A 24762-nucleotide genomic window follows, 5' to 3' on the forward strand; every position below is an offset into this window, starting at 1 on the left:
AGCATCCTCTCATTTCAATAACACTCCGTCAACGTCTGGGAAATGGGGGTAGCAGTTATTGGACCTTTGTATACAGTTTCCTGTTGTTTCCTATTCTTATATTGAGGTATTAGCTTATTTCCGGTGTTGTTATAACGTCACTTGTCATTACGTTGTATACCTTTGAACGTAATGTTTAAGTTTAACCGCAAGCTTGCCGTTCTCTTTGTCATTATATCATCATTACAAGCTATACAATAAACGATTATATGAATAAACGGTTGATAACTTTTCGGAGTCAGTTTCAGGTGCTTTTTGGTCAAACTTAAAGTTCACTTGAGCCGGATGGGCAGGGGAATGTTTTTATGTTACACCAGCAGTAAAATGCTGTATTCAAGACTATCTGGAAATTGGATATCCAGAGTACAAAGTAAGTTAAATCGAAAGATAACGCCATTAAAAAATAGATTTCTTACTCAAAATTGATAATATATCGTTTAAAGGCAGTCATCAAGGTCAAAACAAAGTATACCGGTATTCTTGATTGAATTCAACCAAAAGAGCATATGATTTCCACGAGTTTCACTCTCCTGTTTCAGTTCTGGTTCTACTTTCATTTAATTTAAATCATACTTGTTTATGAGTATTTATAATTCATAGAAAAGCAAAGATAACCCAGACGTATCCATTTTTCCCTGCCTTCATTACATGTCCAGCACGTAGAGGTCGAAAACTAAGTAATTTTGACATTGGCATTGGTATTCTTATGCCCGAGGTACTCTGAATGCAGCACAAGTTGAAGGGGAACATGGCAGCTGGCATCAGTGTTAAACATGGACTATTAAGAAGTAAAAGCTCGCTGATTTACACTCTTCACAGAAAGACAGCACCAAAGAGTGTTTTTATTCAACGAGCGTCTGCAATACAGAGTGTGAGAGCGTCAACCAATGCGACTGTAGACTCTAGACACAATGAAAAGTACTGTCTGGACATTGTCAGGTGGGTCTTATTGCTAACGACACGCTTGATAAAATGTTTTTACAGAACAGATATGCCAGCTTTACTAATGTCGAGATATCTATTCAGAAGCCCTGTCTTTTAGATGAATACAGTAATCAAATAGAAATAGAAAAGATCTTGCGAATTTAGTCTAACTTAAGTTTTGTTTTGTCGGGTATCACTCTCTCCACCAGGCTCCATTCAAAGGTCCTTTACAAAAGTACACAACGCAAGATTTTAACTGCACTAAAGAAGTGTCCGTATGTTTTTGAATGATGTCCGAATATTTTGACTTCACTTTTCATATCGGGTCACTCCAATTTACCCAGAAGCTTTTATCAAGTGGAATATCGCCTTTTAAAAATTCACGATTCTGCCATTCCTCTGAAAGAGTTTTATGCCCGATTGAGATAATTGATAATCTCCCTAATTCTAGCTCATAACACGTGTTTTTGAATAATCAATTACCCTGTTTTGTGTAAATTTTATTTATTATTTAATTATCTTGTGAAAATGTGCTGATATGGAAACTGCTGTTCCATAAAGAATACCATGTGGCTCAAACACGTTTTACTTTAAGTGCTGATTGGGCTGATGTTTAACAGATTAAACCTTTCTGTAGTTTAATCTCTTAATTTGTTTATTTAAAAAAAAAAACCTTGAGTTTGCCCTTTAAAATTACCTTGAGAAGCTCAAGCCAAATCAAAATGTTGCCAGACTTGATGCAGAAAAGGCAAGTAATGCCGTTTTTTTAGCTTATGGAATTAGAATCTAATCACTCTGTCATTCATGGTATCTCTTCTCCTCTGTCCTCCTCAGGTCCAGAGACTATGAAGGCTTCTTGTCGTGTCTCCTCGTCCCAGAGGAAGTACGGCGTTCCTCTCTGGCTCTGAGAGCCTTTAATGTGGAGCTGGCACAGGCAGGTATTCCTACAGCCATTCTGGATGAGGAATAATTTCTCATAATACCGCTTTCACTGCTAGACTCACAACTAACTGGCCGTTACTACAATTGCTACTGCTTCTTTTGTTTCTGTAATAATAATGAAATAATGTTTAGTAAACAGGTTTAAAAAGTCTACAATTGTATCATTTGACTTTTTATTCCTGTCCATTTCAAACTACTTTGTCTAACATTAGACTTTATGTAACTATTACTCTACAAGGTGAAGGACTCAGTTTCCCAGAAGACCATTGGTTTGATGCGAATGCAGTTCTGGAAGACAGCTATAGAGGAGATCTACAGAGATGACCCCCCAAACCAACCAGTCAGCACTGAGCTGTGGAGGGTAAATATCAGCCTAATGAGTATCTAAACATCTTCTTTTGTGAAAATTCTCCAGGTTTATTTATTTATTTATATGGATTAATTTGGATTTCCACGATGTCTTGCAGGCAGTGAGGTCACACAGCCTGACAAAGAGGTGGCTGCTGAGGATCATTACAGAGAGAGTAAGACACATATCCTCCAATAAAGATGGTCGGCTCCTTGTTTAATTCACATTTCTGCAGCTTGTTCTAATCTTTTCTGTAACGACTTAATACACTGTCAAATTTCTATTTGGTTTTATTTAAAAAGGGGACTTTTAATATTCAAGCCAACAATCTTTTCAACTGTTTGTTTTACCAGGAGAAGGATATGGATGACAGAGCTTACAGAAACCTCCAGGAACTGGAGAAGTATTCAGAGAACACACAGTCCTCCTTATTATACCTGCTGCTGGAGTGTTTAGGTAAGGACTGGCATGTTGCTGGTGGTATACACGGTAATGATGATAAGATAGAGGTGTTACAAGCTGATCCTAAAGCTTAGTATTGCAGATGAATGAGGGATACTTTAAAGACTCTGTATCACAAAGCCAGAAAAAAACTGATCTTCTTTTTCTGAACTCCTTGGCGTATTTTCATTTAATTTCCTGTTACTGCAGCTGCTGCTTTCATTCATGACTGCATTTCTCTGGATTTGATTGTTAAAGTTACACAGTGTGCATTGTGAGAGAAATGATTTTTTCACACCCAGTGGCTGACTCCTCTGACACCCAGGATGGCAAAAAGACACTAAGCCTCTTAGCTCACCGAGTCTTTCTTCTCTTCCTGATTAGCAGAGATAAAGTCAAGGAGAACACTTCTCTTTTCAGCTGCTGCTGATCTTCATTTTATTGTTTAGAAATAGAAGTAACTGTTTTAGTAAATGATCAATCTGCATCTGAACAGGTTAGAGTAAAAATGCCCAATGATTTAAAGACAGGGATGGTGAGTTAGTCTAAAAAAAGGTCTTTATCATCAACACATTGTATTTACTGAAAAACTTTGCTGCCTCATAAGAAGTCTTTGTTTTTTTTACCATCCCATCATTGCCCTTTGTGATTTGTTACGGTTTGTTTTAAAACCAATGACTTTGCCTCAAGTTGAGATTTGACTGTGCAGACTGTGATGTTTCTTAGAGAAGCTCCAGCAGGAGGATTCATAACGGGATGCCGTTTGTTTGTCGTTAAAGGTGTGAAAAACGTGCACGCAGACCACGCTGCGAGTCACATCGGTAAAGCTCAGGGAATCGTAACGTGCCTGAGAGCGACTCCTTACCACAGCCGTCGAAGAAAAGTCTACCTGCCCATGGACATCTGCATGTTGGTGAGTCACAGCGACGTCTGCTCGGTTTATTCTTAAATTGTTCGGTTCTGATGGAGAAACTTGTTGAGAGCCAATGAAACACAGGAAGGTGATACTTCTCAGCATCAGAGTTCAGTTAAACACGTGAAGTGTCTTGGTAAGCAGCTGATACAGTGAACTTTTGCAGTGTTTCCAGCATTAATGGTAGACTCTTAATGAATCTTTAGATGAAACTCATTTGTGTGAAAATCCAGAAAATATTCACAGGTTTGATGACAAATTGACAAAATGTAAAAACATGTTAGTAAATGTGTAATATACAAATAAAGCGAGAAAGGTTAGTTTGGTAGATCAAGACATATCTGTTTGAAACAACTTTAAGATGTTACTGTTGAGATTTAGATTTTTCACAGCTGAAAACGAACACGATTTTCATGCAAAGGAGCATAAAGTCATTTACTCTCTTTTTCTTTCTGCCTTTGGTGAAAATCTGTAGAAACACTTTGTAGTTTTTATTTTGATGTACATGAAGTTGAGGTATACATGCAATGAAACCTTAAAACATTTTGTGGTTTCATACCATTTGAAACTGCTGCCACTTCAGCAGTAACATTTACTGTAAATGAATTAATCTGTTCATTGTTAGAAATTCATTTCAGAGCTGTAACTATATGAAATAGTTTATTTTGTTTAGTTTGTGGATGGATTACCGACCAGGTTAATTATCTCAGTTTGAAAGTAGATTTGTCAGCTTTTGTTACTTTTTGGGTCAATTAAAGTTTTAAGAGTCTTAACCTGAGCTTAGCCCCTAATCAAAGCTAAAGACGCCTCATCGAGTAACACTCATCCAGCAACATCCTTTTATTCTCACTCAGAGAGACAGTCTTCTGTGCTGAGTGTTGGTCGTACAGCACACAGCATTTCTTGTCCCCAACATGTATCCTCATCCCTCTCTTTCCATCACAGGAGACAGAGCTATTTCTTTACCTGTGAATTGGATGTCTTTAAAGGAATCCTTAAGTCCTCCTTCCGCTCAGTTGGTTTACAGCCAGATTTTAGCGGTGACATAGAGCAGTGCCGCACACGTCTCCAAACATTAAGCCGAATCACAGCCGAATCACAGCTATGCTCTGATATGATGTCAGATGACATTTCTGTTGAAGCCGTAGAACAACCAGCCCAGAACAACAACCAACCGGAGCGGGATTGTTACACAGAAAAACAAACATATGGCAAAAGCAGAGTCTCAGATTGAAATCCTCCAGATATATATGGCCACAGACATTTTCCAACCTCGTCTGGGCCATCTGCCCTGCATAGAGACAAACTGCTGCAGGAGGGGAGGGGGGGGGGGTTATATAGCATGAAGTGTATGTATTTAGGCTGCTGTGTGAAGCATGTAGGCTTTGCCCTTAAAATCCTCTGATAAAGATATGACACTGCTCATCCCAGGCTGTCTAAGCACACTCACCTCACATCATCTCCACTCTGCTTCCTGAAGAGGGGGCTGGAGGTGTACAGAAACACTCAGCACTCCTACACATGAACCTTCAAGCTCATGTTCACCATCCAGGGCTGGTTGCACATCACCCAATAAGTACAACCAGAACAGATTTCATGTTTTCTTAATTAACAAAGAAGTCATTTATCCAGGATATAGCATTCGGACGATGGCTTTTCCAGTAATACTCAACTTAGTCTTGCATAACTGGATGGGGGACACGTGTAAGTTGAAGCGGAAATTGAAAAAGATAAGGAGAATGGAGAGCCACTCTCATTTAAACTGACCAATTACATCCTTTCTGGAATTAATGTTACATAACTCCCATTTTGAATTTCTGCTTTCTTGTTATTCTACAAGTGTTTCCTGATTTCTTTTCTTTTTTGGGGGGCTTAGAGCAGTTTTTTTTTAACTGGTCATTTCACATTATATTCGTTTATTACTTATGATTTGATTAATTTTCTGTGTATTCTTCATCTCTAACCTCTGTTGTTTCTCAGCTTTAGCGAAGCAGAGCTCCTATGTTATAAGTTTTAGAGAGGCTGTATTTTTCATCTCCTAAGAATGTCTCTGAGGGTTAAGATTTGCGTTCATTTCTGGCAAATACAACAGAGAAAGTAGGTATTTCTGATTAAATGTTCAGTCTGAGCAGTGAATATCTTCTCAATTTTCTCACTCTGACGGAGACAAAGTCTTTTTATTTATCTCAACATGAACTCGGGTCAGTTCTGTGACATACTGGGATGTGCTTCAGTCCTTTTCCTGTTCTGACACACAGCAAAGCCTGCAGGAGTTTGGTTCATACACATGCATCGTCGAGCTCTATCCCCAGGTTGTCATTATAATAAAGAAAAAAAAATCAAATTAATATTTTCTTTTGCTGGTACAAATATCATGTTGTACATGTGTTAAACGAAAAGTAGATGCAGGAAGCTGCTCAACACTGTGTCTGTTATCACCACTACTGCCAAAAAGCACCCAGAACCTAAACGGCCCAGGACATAGCTCTGGATTTAACAGATTGGTAAACCAGGCAGCGTTGAGACATTCTGTTGAGACATTTCTACAAATTACCGAGTGTTTTTGTTTGTGCTTTAGAACATAACCGCTGTGAAGCGCTCAGAGATTCAGACTTTCGTGAAGCATGCTCTGTCACTGCAGCCCACAATGAGCCTGTGTTCTCTCAGCTGATTAAGGCGATCATAAACAGGTGAGCTTGAAATATGCGTTTAAAGACCATAACATCGATACCTATAGTGTAGCTCAAATCATTTTGGGAGCTATTGTGGAGATTAAGGATGAGATAACTGAGACAGAAACGCAGAAATAAAAGGCTGAGAATAATTTCAAAAGCACTACGTCCATACCACGACCTTCACTGGGGGTAAAATAACATCCATGGAATTGTGTTTAGTTCCTGGTTCCTGATATGGTGGAACCCTCACCATTTTAGTCCATCGGGTCCCACTGAAGCCGACTGTTTGCAGCCAAAATGTTTGTAAGCTCACAGATTGAGTCGGGGAAGTCAGCAACCTGGATCAAAATTTATGAAAAATACAACATGATAAACTAAGAATACAAGGAGCAGAAGAATGAATGCTTGTTTTGAGAACAGACCTTGCAGGAGAATTGGCGCTATCCACACCTCTGCAATGTGCTGTGCACAGTGTGCATGCCCATGCGTGTAAAGCACTGGCACTGCTGACCCAAAAGGTTTTATTGTGTAGGACAGAAACCATGTACTCAGCTTTATAGATACCAAAAGTTACTTGTAGAAATCTGGGAAACTTTCAAAGATGTTTGGATATTTATTAGTCATTTTCACGATCCCCAGGAATCCCCAGCAACAGTTTGCTGCCTGGATTGTTGTGCTTCAGGTGGGAAATGAGGAACATCAGCGCTCCATGCTAATTTTGCTCAAAGGTCATTGGCTGTCTGCATTCATCCCATTTGGTAGCAATATGGGAACTAAAAGCACAGCTTTTTCTAATTAGTATGCAACAGGTCACAGGTTCAACAGTCCCTTTCGCCTTTTCAGATGATGAATGTCAGTTCTGTTAAAGGAAGGCGAAATTGAAAAGATTTGCATAAAAAAGCTAATCTGAGGGCACAAATCACTCAAGGTTTTCACAGCAGGTCAGAATACTCTATTATGCAAAAACACACTCTAAAAGAGGTCTTTCTTGTCTGAATTTTATCTCCATTTTTAATCTCCAAGCATTCATAATGAGTAACTGCTGTCCAGTACAGCACACGATTTGGATCCCTTTTAGAGATTCCCCAATATTTCAGCCTTGTAGAGTCTGTGAGAGGGAAAAGGTAGAAAAGCAGTCCTGATCACAGGCTGTGATCAATCAGTCATCAGTTTTTGAATTGTAAAATAGAAGTTTGATATATAATAGGAAGGAAGTGTAAATGCTTCCCACCAAGAAAAATTCTGCTTTTTAAGATTTAAAATTTTGGCAGATGAATAAAATATTCTTTTCAATTCCTGGTTGAATTTTTGGATATTTTTCTCTCATTTTCCCCATCATTTGTCAGTGAGATGGAGCGCAGACTGAGTCAGCCCTCAGGCAAATTTCCCATATTTTAGAAGAACAGGAGAAATTGTTCTCGGGGCAGAAATTGGCTTGTTATGCTGGCTCCATAGCAGAGAGCAAGATGAGGTCATATCACTTTAGTTGGAGGTCTGAGGTGTTGAGAAGAGATTGTTAGAGATGTAGAAGTGAGGAAATCTGAATGCTCGTGTTAAAAGGGTTTAAACTCGCTCTAGAATTTTTGATGATGTATTCTGCTCCTTATTTTTGAGAGGAGGATTAAATACCTTATTGGCATTTAAAATGTGCAGCTGGTTTCACTCTTGATTAAACTGGTTATCATTTGGTGCATGAAATTGGAACTCAGATGATGTCTTGAAATGATTGTTATGTCTGATCAGAAGCAGGAAATAAATTGTGAATAGTTGTGTCTCGTTCATGTTTTCAGTTCTGGTCTAAAGACAAAAGATTTTCTTTGTTTTCAGCTTGCTGGTGCAGAATCTCTGTTTGATGAAACTTTTTTTAAGTTTCTTCACACACGTGACTTTTTTCTGTCCCTGTCTTGTCATCTGTGAGACATGTTTTGATATAAGTTGTTTTCAGACAGAAAATGTTCATATCACACTACTGAATGCAATTGACAACCAAAGCAACTGTCTGTTGTCTGTTTACAAAGAAACCAACAGATGTTTTTTTTTATTCTCTCTGATGCTCCACCAGCTTCTTTCAAGGTTTCCTCCACTTCAAAACTTGTGAACACATGAGGAGTTGTCTCTTAACAACTAAACATCAATGCCTTTAGTGATAATCGCTGGTCAACTCAAAGAACACCAAAGAGTGTCTAAAGTAGCAATTCATTACAGTTTTATTCCTATGACCAGCCCTGCAAACAGCTCAGAAAGCTTTTATATTTCTGTTCATGGCTCAGAGGAATCAAACGTTCCAGGCTGCTGGAACTAAAGAGAACAGCAGTTCTTTCAGTCCTCCGTGAAGACTGCAAAATCACCACACAGGCAAAAGTTGGTCGTTCAGTTACTTTGAATAGTTGAACAAGCTAAAGATGACCTGCTAACCACAAGCTGTAAAGATGACGCTGTGTTTTAATCACGATTACATTTTAATTGACTTTTTCATAATTTTTTTACTATTTTAGATGAAAAATCACAAAATGTTCAGTAGCTGGTAGCATCCTTCCAATCCTTCCATCCTTCCAAACATCTTTTGCAGCTATGAGTCTTTACATTTTGTCCTGCAAAAGGCTACTTCTGAGATATTCAGATATCCCGAACTGCATGCGCTACCCTTTTGAAGTCTTTTTTGACGACGGGACTGTGAAGGTCATGGCAAAATCCTGCAACTTCTGCCTCTTCGGGTGTTTCGATCATGAAATGTGCTCTGTGCCTTCGGCTGCAGCACAAGACCAAAGCAGGATTGATTTGCCTCAGGCTCGACGGTTGGAGAGATGTTCTATTCATGAAACTCTGTTGCCTTTTGTCCAAATATATTTTTTTATATCTGCTTTGTTTGTTTCTGAAATGCATCAGGATTGTTTTGATGTTATTTTGGAGGCTCCTGTTACTGAATTTTAGACACAGTTTGTTTTCAGCTTGATGTGAGAAAGCATGAGTGGTTGCAAAAGCCCTTCAGCCCCATAATTGTTTAGTTTATAGTCACATTTCTTTATGTCCTTAATCATGGCGCCCGCCAAATTTGACATCACGATACCTGGCGAAGGGCGTTGAGGGTGTCCGATTTGGCGACCTCAGAATCGGGTCTCTGCTTTTTGCGGATGATGTGGTTCTGTTAGCATCGTCAGGCCGTGACCTTCAGCTCTCACTGGAGCGATTCGCAGCCGAGTGTGAAGCGGCGGGGATGAGAATCAGCGCCTCCAAATCCGAGACTATGGTTCTCAGCCGGAAGAGGGTGGAATGCTCTCTCCGGGTCGGGAATGAGATCCTTCCTCAAGTGGAGGAGTTCAAGTATCTCGGGGTCTTGTTCACTAGTGAGGGACGAATGGAACGTGAGATTGACGGGCGGATCGGTGCAGCGTCTGCAGTGTTGCGGGCTCTGCACCGACCCGTCGTTGTGAAGAAGGAGCTGAGCCAGAAGGCCAAGCTCTCTATTTACTGGTCAATCTACGTTCCTACCCTCAACTAAGGTCACGAGTTGTGGGTAGTGACCGAAAGAACAAGATCGCGAATACAAGCGGCCGAAATGGGTTTCCTCCGCAGGGTGTCTGGGCTCTCCCTTAGAGATAGGGTGAGAGGCTCAGTCATCCGGGAGGGGCTCGGAGTAGAACCGCTGCTCCTCTGCATTGAGAGGAGTCAGATGAGGTGGCTCGGGCATCTGGTTAGGATGCCCCCTGGACGCCTCCCTGGTGAGGTGTTCCGGGCACGTCCCACTGGGAGGAGACCCCGGGGAAGACCCAGGACACGTTGGAGAGACTATGTCTCTCGGCTGGCCTGGGAACGCCTCGGGGTCCCCCCGGAAGAGCTGGAAGAAGTGGCCGGGGACAGGGACGTCTGGGTTTGTCTGCTCAAGCTGCTGCCCCCACGACCCGACCCTCGGATAAGCGGCAGATGATGGATGGATACCTGGCGAACCAGTTGCTTCGGCGTTGTTTTTCTCACTCATGCACCTCCCAGTGTCACATTTTAAAAACGGGAAGAGCTGCAGAGAACTGTGTGTGAGCAAATCTGTCTGTATGACTCACTAAAACCCAACAAGGTACAACTATTGGAGAAGTTTTGATCTTTAAAACATCAAAAACATAGAAATAAGATATAAAACTGAAATGATGCAGTTATGTCTGTGTATATGTGATATACATGCTGTGTATCTTCTTCTAATGCTGTTTCTGTGGAGATGCAGGTTTTTTTTCTCTTTAACTGCAGGCACACCAGCATGCCTCAAGCACTGGTATAAAACAGTTATGGTGCTTTGTTGACATTACAGTTCATCTTCCACCTCCACAAAAACTGCTGTCATGTTTTCTGAAGGCATTATGTTACCTAAAATGACGAGCTCATAGTCCAATTTGGACCATCAATTGTGGCTGAAATCACCTTACCAGTGCTAATGTTTCTGTACAGTCTTCAAGCTTTGGGGATTTTCATAAGACACCTGTATCATTTAAAGCAAAAATAAGTGGTGTTGGAATAATTCAGCAGTTGCTGATAGTGGATAGTTCCCACTTTCTTCCAGATTGTTCTGAAAACTCTGCTCGTGCTGCATGTTGTCGCTCTGTCTTGTCTGTACATGCGTCGTCAGTCTACTTTTTTTGTTATCAGTCCTTGGTTTGTTTGAGTATGTGTTGTGAGAGTGCAACCAATCTGTGAATTGTGTGAGTCTCATACTTGATGTAATTTACTGGCAGCCCTTCAACCATTAATATAAGCAGTTTTTTTCTTGATCTTTCAGAGATCAACTTAATCTCTTCTGTTCTTGATAGCAACCATTTTGTGACTACATTACGAACTGAAGAAATGGCTGCCTGAAAACGCTTCTCCATCGTCTTATAAACCTCACCTGCTGGGAGGAACCCATTGCTGCTGATTGTTGGGACAAAGTTTGAGTCTTTTGTCAAATCACCTGGCCGCTCCTAACAGTGATTGTGAACAAGCTACCTTATAATTCAATCAAAATCAATCAAAATCAAAATCGATGAGAGGTCTGATTTCTTGGGGTCCCCAAACTTAGGTATGAATTATACTATTTTATAATCTAAAAATCTTTAATCTACAATTTTAGTTTGATGAATACCTCTGGTTTTGACCCGACTGTCTGTAAGAAAAAAAAAATGCTATTAATACAAGCTATTGGCAGCTATGTATATCATGCATACAGAATGTAATACTTGTCTTCAGTTCTTGTTCTGTACATTAGTGTAATATATAGGGTTGGTTAAAATAAACAGCTATACTATGGAATGTTTTATTGTGGTCCACATGGACGCTTAATAGCTAAGTTAAACCAGTTGTATGTGAATTTTATTGTTAGAAAAGACTGATTGTTAGAGTGCAACACATACTCAAAGCCATGCTCTGAAGTCTGGGCTGGTTGAATTGCTGAATCCCACTTCTGGCACACTGCCACACTTCTTTGCTGATGCCGGCAGCCAAATCGGGGCTGCTGAACTTTCTTTTCAACAGATTAAAAGACGACTCAGTCCTAGTGTGAAGTGGAGCCAAATTGGTTCCAGCTGAACTGCAGCGGAAGGCTTTGTTGTTAAAATGACACATCATCTGTGACCTGGGAACACGGCTGTGTTTTTGTGTGTTTCTCCAGCATGGAGCTTCGCAGGAGGATTTCATCCGTGGCAGCCGGGAGCAGAACATTCGAGATGTTGTGTACGACATCGCCAGTCAGGCTCATGTACACCTGCAGCATGTATGTACTGCGCTTACAAAGTACGATCATTCAGTTGTGATACTAAAATGCATGATTGTAAAGCCACAGGCTTTAATGTGCTGCTTTGAAATATAATTCATCAGTTTCCAGTACCTGGTTGTAGGGATTTACATACCTTTTCTATTTTATTCACTTGATGCTTTTGTCTAAAGACAGGCACAGCTGGTCAAAGAAAAGCCTCTTAACACAGATGTAACATTAACGGCTTCATCGGCCGGTTACAATGATGGCACTCAGGTATTTACATTTAATGCTCCCTTTTATTCAGAAATGCCTGTGAAAGTGACTGAAAGGGTCACGGTGCATGTGAGATATTTGTGATTCATGTGAGAATTCGGACAGTGTCTGAAGTGCGGTATGATACCCTTTAGAGCAGTGTTTCTCAATCCTGGTCCTCAAGGCACCCCGCCCTGCATATTTTCCATGTTTCCCTGCTCCAGCACACCTGATTCTAATGAATGGGTCAGGTCTTTAAGCTCTGCAGAAGGCTGAGGACGAGGACTGCTTTAGTCTTTTTGCAACACGTCATATTTCCACAACAGTTCATTTGAGCCTGCTCAAATATCGCAAAATATCCCTTTTTTTTTTTACATGCTAAAACTTGTTGAACGGTCAGTGTTTTAATTGCACTACAATAGCAACAAGCCTGACCGATATGTCAATTTAACTCACCACTGCTGTGAGTGCCTGCCTGTTAAGGTTCCTCCAGCAGGTCATAGTCGTATTAGGTCCAACTTAGTCAGGTATACGTCTCTAACGTTTACAGAAAAGCAGTAGGGAGGCATCCACACATTGTACCAACACAGTTGTGATCAGATCAAGGGAAAGCCACGGATGTGTGAAAAGGGTTAATCTACACTCAATTACTTGTGAAAACTGACACATTTGCCACCAGGCTGCAGGTGCATGGAGAAATGTGAAATACATAGCAATTTGCCTTTTTTTTTCATCAGAAATGTCAATGCTATGGATTCATTTTCTTTACAAATCTGTCAAAAGACATTCACCTGCGCATTTCAACTTTTTGTGAGTACACAGACTTTTTGTTGTGTTCTACACAAAGTAATATGACTTTGGCTCCTGGAGATTTTCACAGAAGTCAATTGGTCCAAAATTACAGTGGAGATATGCAGATGCAAAAAGCCTGTTCGGAATGATAAGAATCGCTTGATTTCTGCAATTACGAATCAAGGCTTTCACAGTAAACACTGATAAAGACTTTATGAATATTATTAGATTTGGCATTTTTAGCAAAAAAGTACAAGAAACCCCCCCAATAAAACTAGTTCAAGTTGATCAATATCATCTCTAGGACAATATGTTTTAGTCTTATGTTATTTGTTCATTTCCAACAAGAAGAATCCTGTAGTCAAGAAATTATCAAGAAAAAATTAATGATAAATTAGCTTAAATTAAAATGTGGTTATTGTGTGAATAATATTGGTCTTATCAGAAGATGCATATATTCTCAAAACATAGTTTTTTGTGAGCGGATGCCTTTGCAGTATCTGAAATGATAGATCTACGTCTAGCATCCGTCCTTTAAATTCTGCCCCCCCAACAAACCACAACATAAAGGAGAAGACTAGACACACCGGACTGGTAAAATATCAGCAGCAATTTTTTACAGACCCCAGTCTTCTCAGAAAGTAAAAAATATAGTCCTTTACATTGCTGTCATACATTGAGACTTTACATGCTGTCTGTGTTAAGAGTCCAGTCCAATTTGTCATCCTGCTGCAGTTGCAGGTACTTATAGGATGGATCCATTCACAGACGAGGAGAAGTAAAACCCACATGTACAGTTGACATGTTTTTGTGGCGCTCTTCAACATCTCTTTAGCCACTTAAACAGCAGGAACAAAAAGGTTTTCTGTTTTGAAAATGTAAATGAGCACCATTGATGGGCCATGCTGGGATTTACAGCTTGCACCTGCTCTGTGGTGTGTAATTGGAAATGTCCTGGAACCATGTTTTACCACTAACTTATTAATGTAGAGTTTACAGTTAATTGGTTTGGATTTATTAGTTTCCACTTTCATGCCTCATTGATTTTTGTACTTAAGCAGGCTTTTTCATCAAGCAGCTTCGCCAACATTCATCAGCATTTATGTTTTGTTTGCTCCTTGTTTACACCAATTAGAAATGTTGCCTTAAGCTAAAACACTTGTGATTATGCTGAGTGCAACCAATAGTGGAATATAAATGAAGATTTCTTTGTGCTGCCCTTCCTTTGCTGCACCAATTAACTGAAAAAGAACAAAAGAGCTGGCTTTTATAAAAGTGATCCAGGTCATGGGAACAGTATTCATATTTGTAATGATTATAAGAACTTTGTAATGATATAGATTCAAGATTCATACACAAATAAGCCGCGACATTAAAGCCATTAACAGGTTAAGTAATCATCTTGTTGCATGTTAGTGTTCTGTGGGGAAACCTTGGGTCCTGGTGTTAGTAGATGCCACGATTACAACATTTGGTCAGTTGAAATTGAACCCCTTGAGAGCAGCGGCGTCCCCCAGCTGGTGCCCAGGAACAGGAACAGCCTGCTAACCAAAATCCCCAAAGAACATGATATCTATGTCTCAGTTCCAGACCCCAGTGGACTCGCCCACAGCTCTGCTTTGGCAGAATGAAGGGATGTACACAAAACAAGAAAGGTGGTTTTAAAGTTGTTACTGGTTGGTGTAAAAAGGACACAGATGTACAAAGACAGTTGTTAAAGCAACATTAGAGCAGTGAACGTTCGAAGTAAGTACCTTTAACTTGTTCTTAAATACACCAACCTCTGTTGTTGTGTCCCCGGGCCTGAAAGTGCACTGGAGCACCTGGGTGCTGATATACAATTATCAACTTTGTTTTCCAGCCTGGCTAGAACAGTTTGGTTTTATGGTACAACATAAAGCACCAGAAACTAGTTAAAAATGACAATTACAGGACACTGTAATATATACAATGGACATTAAGTTGCACATGTATTGATTTCACACATATGCTACATTCAAATACTTAGAGAATAAAACTAATATATAGAGCAAACTGAACTACAAGTAAACTGTTTCTGCTTTCTGCTTTCTTCTGAGCGTTTATCTCATATTTCATTGTTTATAAAGAGGTCTTGTAACATTACCCTACATTGTCTCTTGACATTTTTGGTAGCCTATTTGTCTTTGGTGTCTTTTGTCAACCTTCTCGACTTGACGGTAAATTTGCGTATGTGGCTGTACATGTGCAGTGCTCAGACTCAGAGGTGTTACATCGTACCGCTGTAGGATGAGCCAAAGAACAAAAGAACCTCCAGATTCTCGAGCGTTGCTTCGAAATAAATTATCGTAACATCTGTCCTGATTCTAAGTTTTAGGTTGTACACGAGACTCTTAATGAAAGCAATTCAACTGACATTAGAACAAAAATTGCATTGAGCTATTTTTAATATCAAAACACTGATGTGAGAAGGATGAAGATTCGGCCCCGTACAACACCGCTACTTACTACAACTTCAGTAATAAACATGAATTATTTCCCCCTTACTGATGATATGAATGATCAGTTTCAGGACTGCATGAAAGGTACTGCCTCCAGTAGGGGTCCTCAGGCAAGACCCCCTTACCCTAACTGCCAACCAGTGTAAGTCGCTTTGGATAAAAGCGTCTGCTGAATGCATAAACATAAACATAATAACTGACCATCTTATGATTTTAAGTCTTGAGGAAACTCTTATTTCACAGAAGCTGCTTCTACTCTGTAACGATGTGAGCTGTTGACTGTTTTGAAACCAGGATCAAAGCTTAGAAAAGCAAACTTGTTGGTAGACATAAATCTTTGGTAATTTATCACCTAATTGGATTAATTATAAATTAACTGGTAGAGTAGAAACATAATTACTGTGCCACATATGGAGCAGTTGATAAGATTTTGTTTTACTTTGTTGCCTAAATTGACAGATTCTGTAGATTTTCTCGACTTCTTGGCTCATTACTGTAGTAAAAAAAAAGATATTTGTACGTGACTGCACTCCAGTTTGGTGACCTGCATCTACTCCAGTTTCCTGATATTGTCACTGCTGAAACTGTCTTGAGGACACTTCATGAAACTGGGCCATTGTTTACTAAATTTATCTCAATCCAGCTGTGACGAATCTGAATGTCTGTTACTATTAATTAGGGAAAACAGCTTTCAAAGCTTTTGTTTGCAATTTTGATTCATTTTTTAATAAACTTTTGATTAATTGATTAAAGGCCTTGCTTATTTCAGCAAGACGATGCATTCAGCTCATATTACACCAACATAGCTTGTAATGCCCAACAAACGGTAAAGATTTACTTTATTCCTGTTTATTGTGCTCTCTCCCTCAGGCTCGATCATTTAGCCACAACGTTCCAGCAGCTGCCAGCCTGGCCTTCCTTAGCACAGTAAGTCATCAAGCATGTTCATAATACCTTCAAGGAAAGTAGATACCATTGTTTTGACTGGCTTATCAAACTCTTTAATGAAATCCCTGATATGATGCAGAAGAAATTAACCTAAAAGTCAAATGTTTTTTCAAAGCTTCACTGAAGCTCTCATGTAAATGACAGCTGTGTTTAAGCACTGAACATGTCAATATATTTTGAATGAGTCATTTTAATAAGCAGACTTCCAAGGTTAAGCTATTTATTTTAAGATGTTGCACCATCTCACGTTGTCCTCATCATTTCTTATCAGGTGTTAAAATGGTTTGTCAATCCCTTCAGCCTCATCAGAAGCTCCTTGGCATTGATTTCACTGAAAGCAGTTTTATGGATACTTCTTCTATGTAATCAGACATCACAACATGTTGACATAGTAATAATGTGTCATTCCTTTTCCCCCTCGAGGGCTGTCAGCACAGCATTTTATGACCTGAGGCTTTCAAAAGTGTGGACGATCCAACAGGACAGGGACCCAAAGCAGACCAGGATAGTTAGAAAAGAAAAAAAATAATGTTTTTGAATGAATGTCTCAGAGTCCTGACCTTAACACAGCTGAGATGCTGAAGAGGGTCGTTTGAAATATTACAGAGAGTTAAGTAGGAGGATTGGTCTAAAATCCTTATTGTTTTGGTATGAAAGTCTCATAATCAACTACAGAAGTACTTGATGGAGGCGGTTGCTGCATAGAGATGCTCTCTGAGTTACTAAATTCAACTTTTCTCTTAACTTTTTCCAGCCTACACTAAATTGTTACTTGTTGTGCCCATTTGAGACTTGAACAGCAAAGCTGTCGTGTGTTTTAGTTCGGTCAGATCGTGGTTGTCTTTATTCATGAAACTAAAGAACAGCTGAAGAATTTCCACGAGGAAGTTTGCAAATTTGAAGTAGGGTCACTGTAAAAAGTTTCGGATTTAAAATTTAAGCCATATTTTATATATGAATCCAAAAATGTGAGAATCTTAGAGACTGTGCAGTGCAACGTCAGAGACAGAACTAAATCCTCACCAACTTTAATCTTAAGAGTGCTCTTGACCCAAAATAATAGATTTTAAAATAATAGTCAAGGTTTTATTTAAACTCAATATAGATTCAGCTGTTTTTCTGCGGCCAGATAGCACATCTCTAATCTCTCTCGAGTCCATTATCGTGATGCTGCACTGATGTGCTGCAACTACAATAGAAAGCTGAGAAGCACCATCGCCCTCCTGCAGTCTGCACACAGCAAAAAGCACCCAGTACTCCTCACTGTAGAGTTATGATTTTCACGCTGCAATGGACCTTCACTGTGCAGCAGGGTAGGCTTCTTGTGCACAGATGTGCCCTTCAGTGTGCATTTGTGTCTGTGTGATACACGTCCACACGAGGAACTAGACACAGCCTCGTGTGTTCTTGCTGTGCTGAAAATTTAATTCAGATAAATTGCAGGTTTGGACATGTGTCATGAGACACATAAGGAAAGACAGAGCGGCGCCGGTGAAGCCCGAGAGACATGAAAAGCACCGACTCCCCTCGGTCGCGTTTTCATTTTAACACAGAAGTTTTGTTTAGATTTAACTCCGAGGTAGTGCTGTTAGAGCTGAGGATACATGTCAAAGCTTCAATAAAGATGATTTAAAAGAAGTTCTGTATGATTTAAAAAATGAGAAATTGTCTCACTTAAACTTTCTGATCATGCAATTTTTTTCTGCATCATTCCTTGTGTTTTGTAGGTGCAATTTTGATCTTTGTGCTCAAATGAGAAAAAAAAAACCCTGCAGTATTGTATTTGAAAAATCCATTTACAGCCTCCGACTTACTACCAATTTGTTCAGTGAGAAATGGAGGATAGAGAACCAGTCACCTAATCAGGGAGCTTCGTGGGCGGCATGAAAAAAGTCTGCACCATGTTTCTGTGGGACTAAATGAAACGAAAGTGTGAATAATGTAGGTGGGATGGAACCAGCAAGTCACTGACTATGAACTTGTAAAAATAACTACAACTCTGCTGTGATCAATATGTTTATTCTAACAAAACATTCCCTTTTTTTAACAGTAGCACAATAAAATTTTCAGTTCATGACTTTATTGTCTGACACAAACCTTTTTTATTTTGGTCCGAAGTATTGCTGAAAGAGCAGCAGATTACATTGCCTTCAGGTCAGATACCCTGAGAAACGTGTAATACCCTGATCCTCACAGCCTCCGCCTCAGCTTCTGTGGTTTCTGAAGATGATTTCTGCAGGGCAGTATGTCCGTATTGATTGCTTCCCACAAAACAAAATGCCCTCTCTTCCAACCAGAAATTGAGTAACATGTGATGGGAATAAATCATCTGATCAGTAAGTTATAGTTGGAAGGTTTTCTGTGTTTTATTGTTTCAGACTGACTTTAAAATGGATTTATATATCCCTTTTGCATTGCTCCATAAAAAAAAAATACCAGAGGTTTTTGCAGATTTATAAAATATAAAACACTTAGATATCTCTTTTACATGGGCATACTGAACCTATATTTTTTACTTGGTTAAAGCACCTTTAGCAACAATCTTATCTCATCCTTCGGAATAACTTTATATGCTGCAGGTCTAAAGACAATTCTCTCAGCTTTATGTCTTGATTTTCCATTTTTTTTGACATTCCAACTGTGAGACTTAAAATAACAGGACTGGGCTTTGCTAATTTTGTTCTAATGTACTAATATTTAATATTTTTTACCAGCAGGAAGTAGAAAATTCTAATTGGCCATTTGTTATTGAAAGCACCATCAAAATATTGCTGGTGTCTGCTGTTTCAAAAGCAGACATCAGTGAAATGTTGCACACATAAGCTTAACATATAACATAACTGTTCTTAATGTTAGCTATTTAAAACCTAAAATGCAGAGGAATGCAGCAGCTGTGAAGTCCAGAGTTTATGGAGCTGTTATGTGACAGAGGAGTTATGATGCGAGTTCTCATTGGTGCCGTTACGCTCTGTGGTGCATTGTAATATCTTGAGCCACTTCAACACATGACTCATGATGAGGCTGTGCCTAAAAGAGAGAACAGTTGCCTACCAGCTGTCCACGGCCCAACTGCAGGTGAAGGAGATGTGAGTTTTTTAGAACGAATTAATTGTCAGTCAAGTTTTTTTCTCAGTTTATAAATTTGGTCTGAGCTCTCAGGCTATTTGCTGTATGCTTCCTCATAGCCTAACTAACGTGCTCCATTTTGAGTATTATGCATCTAAAAAGAGAAAGACCCTGAGGAAGAGAGGGGCAGAGTGGAGTTGAGCGGGTCAATCCAATCTCCTAGAATTATCTCCTGGAAAAGAGGTGTAAATTAATAGTTAAGGAAGGTGCCTCTGTACTTTTTGTCTGTGTATTTCTTTTATCAAAGCATATTACAGAGATTGCATGAAGACCTTAGTAAATTGCGTTAGCTTGTGAAAAGCACAAAGAAAGAACACCCAGGATGGGGCCTGACGTAGACTGAACCAAACTCTCCCTTTGTTGTGTTGTGTGCTGCAGGTGGCGTTGGAAGACTATCTTCAGAGAGTGAGGAAAGCCGATTTTGATGTTTTCCACAAGAGTCTGCAGAACAGAAACCCCCTCCTCCCCATCCAGCTGTACTTCCGCTCCTGGAAGAACACTTACTGAATTCAGTCTGGCTCCCTTCAGGTCATCCAAGTCTGACTGCAGACTCCATGAGCAGCAGAAATGAAGGCCAGAAACCTCACATCTCTGAAACCTGCCCACATAGTTCCCTTTAGCTGGTCTATAAAGATATCCAGACTCGTTTGAACCTGTGCACTGCCACTGAGATCCACTTTTTCTGTACAACCCACAGACCACAGCTGACTATTGCTAAAATCACACACCATCTTCATTATATAATGTCTTAGACAGAAAGTTCTTTTGGGATGTTTGTTGAAGTGTTCATGACAAAATATTTATATGTAAGTGAACAAAAAGCAATGTAACACTTGTCTTCTGCAAGCTTAAACGATAATCCTGGCTAATTGGAGCTCGGGTCTTTTTTTCTAATTGCAGTCATTTTACTCAGTAAAACATCAACCTTTCATTGAGAGGAGATGAGAGGAGAGATTTGAGTTGCAGGTTTAAAATTAGAGGTGAGTGGCAGATTGCACTTCTGCTGCACTGGAAAAATGCATTTCTTATGAAAAGGTCTTGTGGCACAGAAAATGCATTAACCTCTGAACTTCTGATAGTCAGTGTGGGTATCTTAGGGTTTAAGTGTTTAAGATCTGGATCTGGCTCTACTTGACAGTAATTCCATATAATATTTATAACTTGTTTTCATTAGGTAATAATTCTCTGACTTTATCATTGTATTTGTATTGCTTCAGAGTTAGTCCTTTGTTGCAGACCCTCTTTCATTGAATCAGGCATGTTGCAATATAATTTTCTACAGTAGCCCAGTTTGGACAAATCAAATGCTGCCTTCACAGAGGACCTCATGTATTTTTTACCAGCCACCATAGTTTGTTCCCCACAGTTAAAAGCATACAGTGATTCGAAGGCGACTACACGCTGTTCAGTTCACCATTATACAAGTTCACAGCAAACCACAATGTGCGACAGGCGTCTGATGAGCTTAGCTACAACATCATGTTTGATGTATCCAGAGTGCACGAGGATGATACCTGCTGAAACGTAGATGGCTGCAATTGAAGAACAACGCAGAATCTAACATCACATTAACTAAAGTGGATTTTATGAGCTGACAGACAGAAAAATGGCTGCACTTCTTTGCATGGTTTGTATTATGGTTGCTTGTAAGAGATAGAATTCCTCCACTATTTCTCTCCATGGTGCATGATGGTATGAGCTGAAGGACACATCATATAGACAAGTCCTCTGCTGCCTCATTTCGATCAGATTTGCTCATTTATTTGAGTTCTTCTCATTCCGTTTTGTTCTTATTGCTGCTCTTTTCAGGTTTGTTTAACTTTCCATGTCAATCCTTACTGCATTCATATTGGCTGTTTCGTTGATGTAGGTTGAAATAATAGTTGCACTACAGGATGCTCATAAATTTCCGTCAAAATTTTGTCCAGGGCTACTTTTGGTCAGTCTTTAAGTAGTAGGGAGTTGACTCTTTTTAATTGTTTGATTGTCAGTCACAATTTCTAACATGTTTAGCCATCTGACTAAAGAAACAGAAAAATATGTTAATATATACTTAAACTTTATTACAACAAGATGCAAAAATTGGAAACTTTGGAGTATGTACTGAGTGCTTGGCCACTTTTAATTAATCGTATACATACAGGAGAGATTCATCCCCACCCACATTATCTGATTGTGTTAGTTAGTCTTGGTTGGAAAAGCTTGATTTTATTCAATTCCAGTTGGACTAACATATTTAGATGCATTTTAAAAGTCTGGTTTTGGTCAGATTAACACAATAATTTGTGTTTTGTCGTCTATTGTGCTAATTGTCTGATGTAGGGCCACTGTTTTTTAGCCTCAAAATCAAAGATATTACTACCATTCTTTTCTGTTGGTAGAAAATCAGTGTATTCTGGCCTTAGGAGGCATTAAACTCACTGAAATCTGCAACTTCACCAATAGATGTACTAAATTCTACACACTGCACCTTTAATGCGGTTGTGTGAATCCTGCTTTAGCTTCTGAGGTTTGTGAAAATGGTTGCTGACGTAATTTAAAGGAAGTGACAGAAGAAACGGGAGCAGTCAGACCATTTAGTGCTTTGAACAGAACTGAGCTCCACCAGGGACATTTTAAACCATGTGTGCATCAAGGAGAAACTTCAGGGACACGCTTTCATAAGAGTACAAACTGTAGACCAAAGTGTAACGTTCCTGTTTTTCAGATAAACTTGATCAATTGATGAGTCTCTGTCTTAACTCTTATCTTTCCCTGTGGTTGTTTTACATTAGAGAGCTTCCGCTGCCTTCATATGAAAACACGTTTAATCAAAACAGAAAAACACTCAGCAGGTAAACAGTAGTTTTATCTTTATGGTGATAAACATACAGCTGGCCTTCTGCTGTGACAACATGATTGTAGCGACTAATCCGTAGGGATCTTGGTCTATTAATCTGTTAAACTTGTTGTGTGGTTAACCTATTCATGGTTATATTTATAGACATTTATACATACATTTGTTATCTTTGTCAGATATTCGTTTGTCCACTATTGTGAGAAAAACATATTATTCACTGCGACTTTAATATTCTACGGCGCCTGCAGAGAAACTGCCCCAATTTCCTAAAGGAGGAGAGAGCACGGTGGTCATAATTTATTCATAAAGTCCCAAACTGCTAACAGGTTTCAGCCAAGGTAGGCTTCACCCCCAGTTCATTCCACACTGGTGCTTGAGCAGGACTCTTTGGCAGCACACTGCAACACACAGGGAATGATAACGCGTCATTGGACAGTAGGAGCAGAGGTTGCAACAGTTGTTGTTTTTATCCAGCTGTTTGTTCAGTTTGCACATAAAGCATCTGGATTGAAACAGAGAATTCAGAAAAATCTGGGATATCACAACGAACCATTATTTAAGTTCGGGAGAAGTTAGTTTGATTTACGTTTCAGTTGATGTATGAAGGGCAGTGGAAACAGGTTTGGTGAATATGTTGTGACATAGAAATGCCACATGATTTCACATAAGGTGGTACTAGAACGACTACTTGTTTAAATATCCCAATTTCTATTTCCTGCTTCTGTCTCAGGTGCCAGGCTTTCCTTTATTTGTTTTCCTTCACTGGAGCTTTGATTGGCACTTTTTACAATGCACATTATCTCGTCTTCCTCTGCAGTTATGGTTGGATCATTTGTGCAACCTACTGCTTGTCATCGAGAACTAATCATTAATAATTGTGAAACATAAATTAAACTGTATTTATTCACTTCATTTTCTTAGATTTTGTGCAAAATTTTGACAAATTTGACAAATTTGTGACAAATTTGGGTGTAAATGCAGTGAATATTAAACTAATTAAGCAAACTTTACACAAGTTAACAAGAATCTAACTTAATTAGATGATTAGTGTGATAATTTATTGCTCTCCTAATCATATCAGTTCATGCATGAATTGTCTTAGAAATTATGTTAAGTTAATGCAAAGTTAACTAAAGTTTATAGCCAGCAAGTTCTGTCTATTTGACTGGTAAAAATGCATGTCTTCCACAATCCTTGTTAAGATAATTGAATAAATTTGTTCACACTTATCTCCTCACTGCTCTTATTTGGAAATTAAAAAAAAAAAAAGAAAGTCCCATGCTGCAACAACATTTACATTTTTTGTAACGACAGAAGACTGGGAAAGATGCCTGGCACCAGTATGACAAAGCCTTGGGGCAGCTATACTGCTGCCACGGTTACCATGGTAACATGAGGAATTCAGTCATCCTTAACAGCCTGCAATTTTAGCAGGATATTCTGCTCCTAATCCTATCTAACTTGTTAAGAAATAAGAAAAGTTAAACTGCACCCTGTTTTTTTTTTCAAACACTTGTTATGATTGAGTATCGCCATTTATGAGATTCCCCCCCCCCTCTACCATCACAAGGATCTTTGATGCAGAATCGCTGAAGTTGTAGAAGAAAAAATAACCCGAGAGCTCTGATATAATTTTAGTCCCAAATTCAGGATGCTCATGCAGCCACTCGGATGAAAAGGGGCAGCAATCAGTAAAAAAAACTGGATTTAACATCGAGATAGGTGATTTGAGCACAGGCAGCAGGCAGCTCAGACAAGAATTATTATCTCTGAACATGCTCAATACAAAGTACCCCTGTGGAGAGCAGTCTGAAGTTTCCTACAACACAAATACACCAGTGCACCCACTGCTCCCTTTGACCGTGTATGTTGCAATAAATGAGTCAATTGTAAAAGACTGAAATCTGATGTAGAGCTTGCAGCTTTTCCTCTGGACTGGTAAATACAAAGCATGTATTATTAATGTGGTGGATGCAGCTTATGTTGCGGCCATAACTTCTCTATACATTTATTTATACACTGCTTAGATTAATGTTAAAAAAAAACAATGTTTGAAAGTCTGCAAAAATGATCTTATTTCTTTTTAAAAAACAAGATTGCTGGCAGCGTCGGTGTTAAAAAAGAGGGAGAGGTACTGTCCATGCACAGTGTGGAATGAACTGCAGCCAATGACATTTTGTTGCATCATGTCAAGAACCAACAACAAAACATAAATATGAGCAGCAAACATTTCAGGTAATTCCATATACATTTGACTGTGCACCATGTGGCCAAGGAAAGCTGTAATGTGTTGCTCCATCAGAGCCATGGCATCAGAAAGACAGAT

General features: G+C 39.3%; 1 protein-coding gene across 2 annotated transcripts; it reads left to right on the forward strand.

Annotated features, from left to right (window-relative positions):
* The first annotated feature begins 757 nt into the window (after nt 1–757).
* ndufaf6 (NADH:ubiquinone oxidoreductase complex assembly factor 6) lies at nt 758–20466 on the forward strand. Of its 2 annotated transcripts, XM_072393739.1 has the most exons (9): nt 758–978; nt 1798–1897; nt 2144–2266; nt 2373–2429; nt 2608–2710; nt 3475–3608; nt 11913–12014; nt 16394–16450; nt 19976–20466. In XM_072393739.1, the coding sequence occupies exons 1-9, from the start codon at nt 764–766 to the stop codon at nt 20102–20104; spliced, it is 1020 nt and encodes a 339-aa protein (XP_072249840.1). In that variant the 5' UTR covers nt 758–763; the 3' UTR covers nt 20105–20466. The 2 variants fall into 2 exon arrangements, with proteins under 2 accessions (XP_072249840.1, XP_072249841.1); XM_072393740.1 differs by lacking the exon at nt 11913–12014.
* Nucleotides 20467–24762: the final 4296 nt, after the last annotated feature.

The sequence above is a fragment of the Leuresthes tenuis genome, unplaced genomic scaffold (assembly GCF_036924035.1).
Source record: "Leuresthes tenuis unplaced genomic scaffold, fLeuTen1.0.hap1 SCAF_10, whole genome shotgun sequence".
Classification (NCBI taxonomy): domain Eukaryota; kingdom Metazoa; phylum Chordata; class Actinopteri; order Atheriniformes; family Atherinopsidae; genus Leuresthes; species Leuresthes tenuis.

Excerpts from the sequence above, each read along its gene's own strand:
- ndufaf6 (XM_072393739.1), top strand. The coding sequence starts at position 764 with ATGCAGCACAAGTTGAAGGGGAACATGGCAGCTGGCATCAGTGTTAAA. Across the intron at positions 3,609-11,912 it reads CCATGGACATCTGCATGTTG|CATGGAGCTTCGCAGGAGGA; the intron begins GTGAGTCACAGC and ends GTGTTTCTCCAG. Across the intron at positions 12,015-16,393 it reads CTCATGTACACCTGCAGCAT|GCTCGATCATTTAGCCACAA; the intron begins GTATGTACTGCG and ends TCTCTCCCTCAG.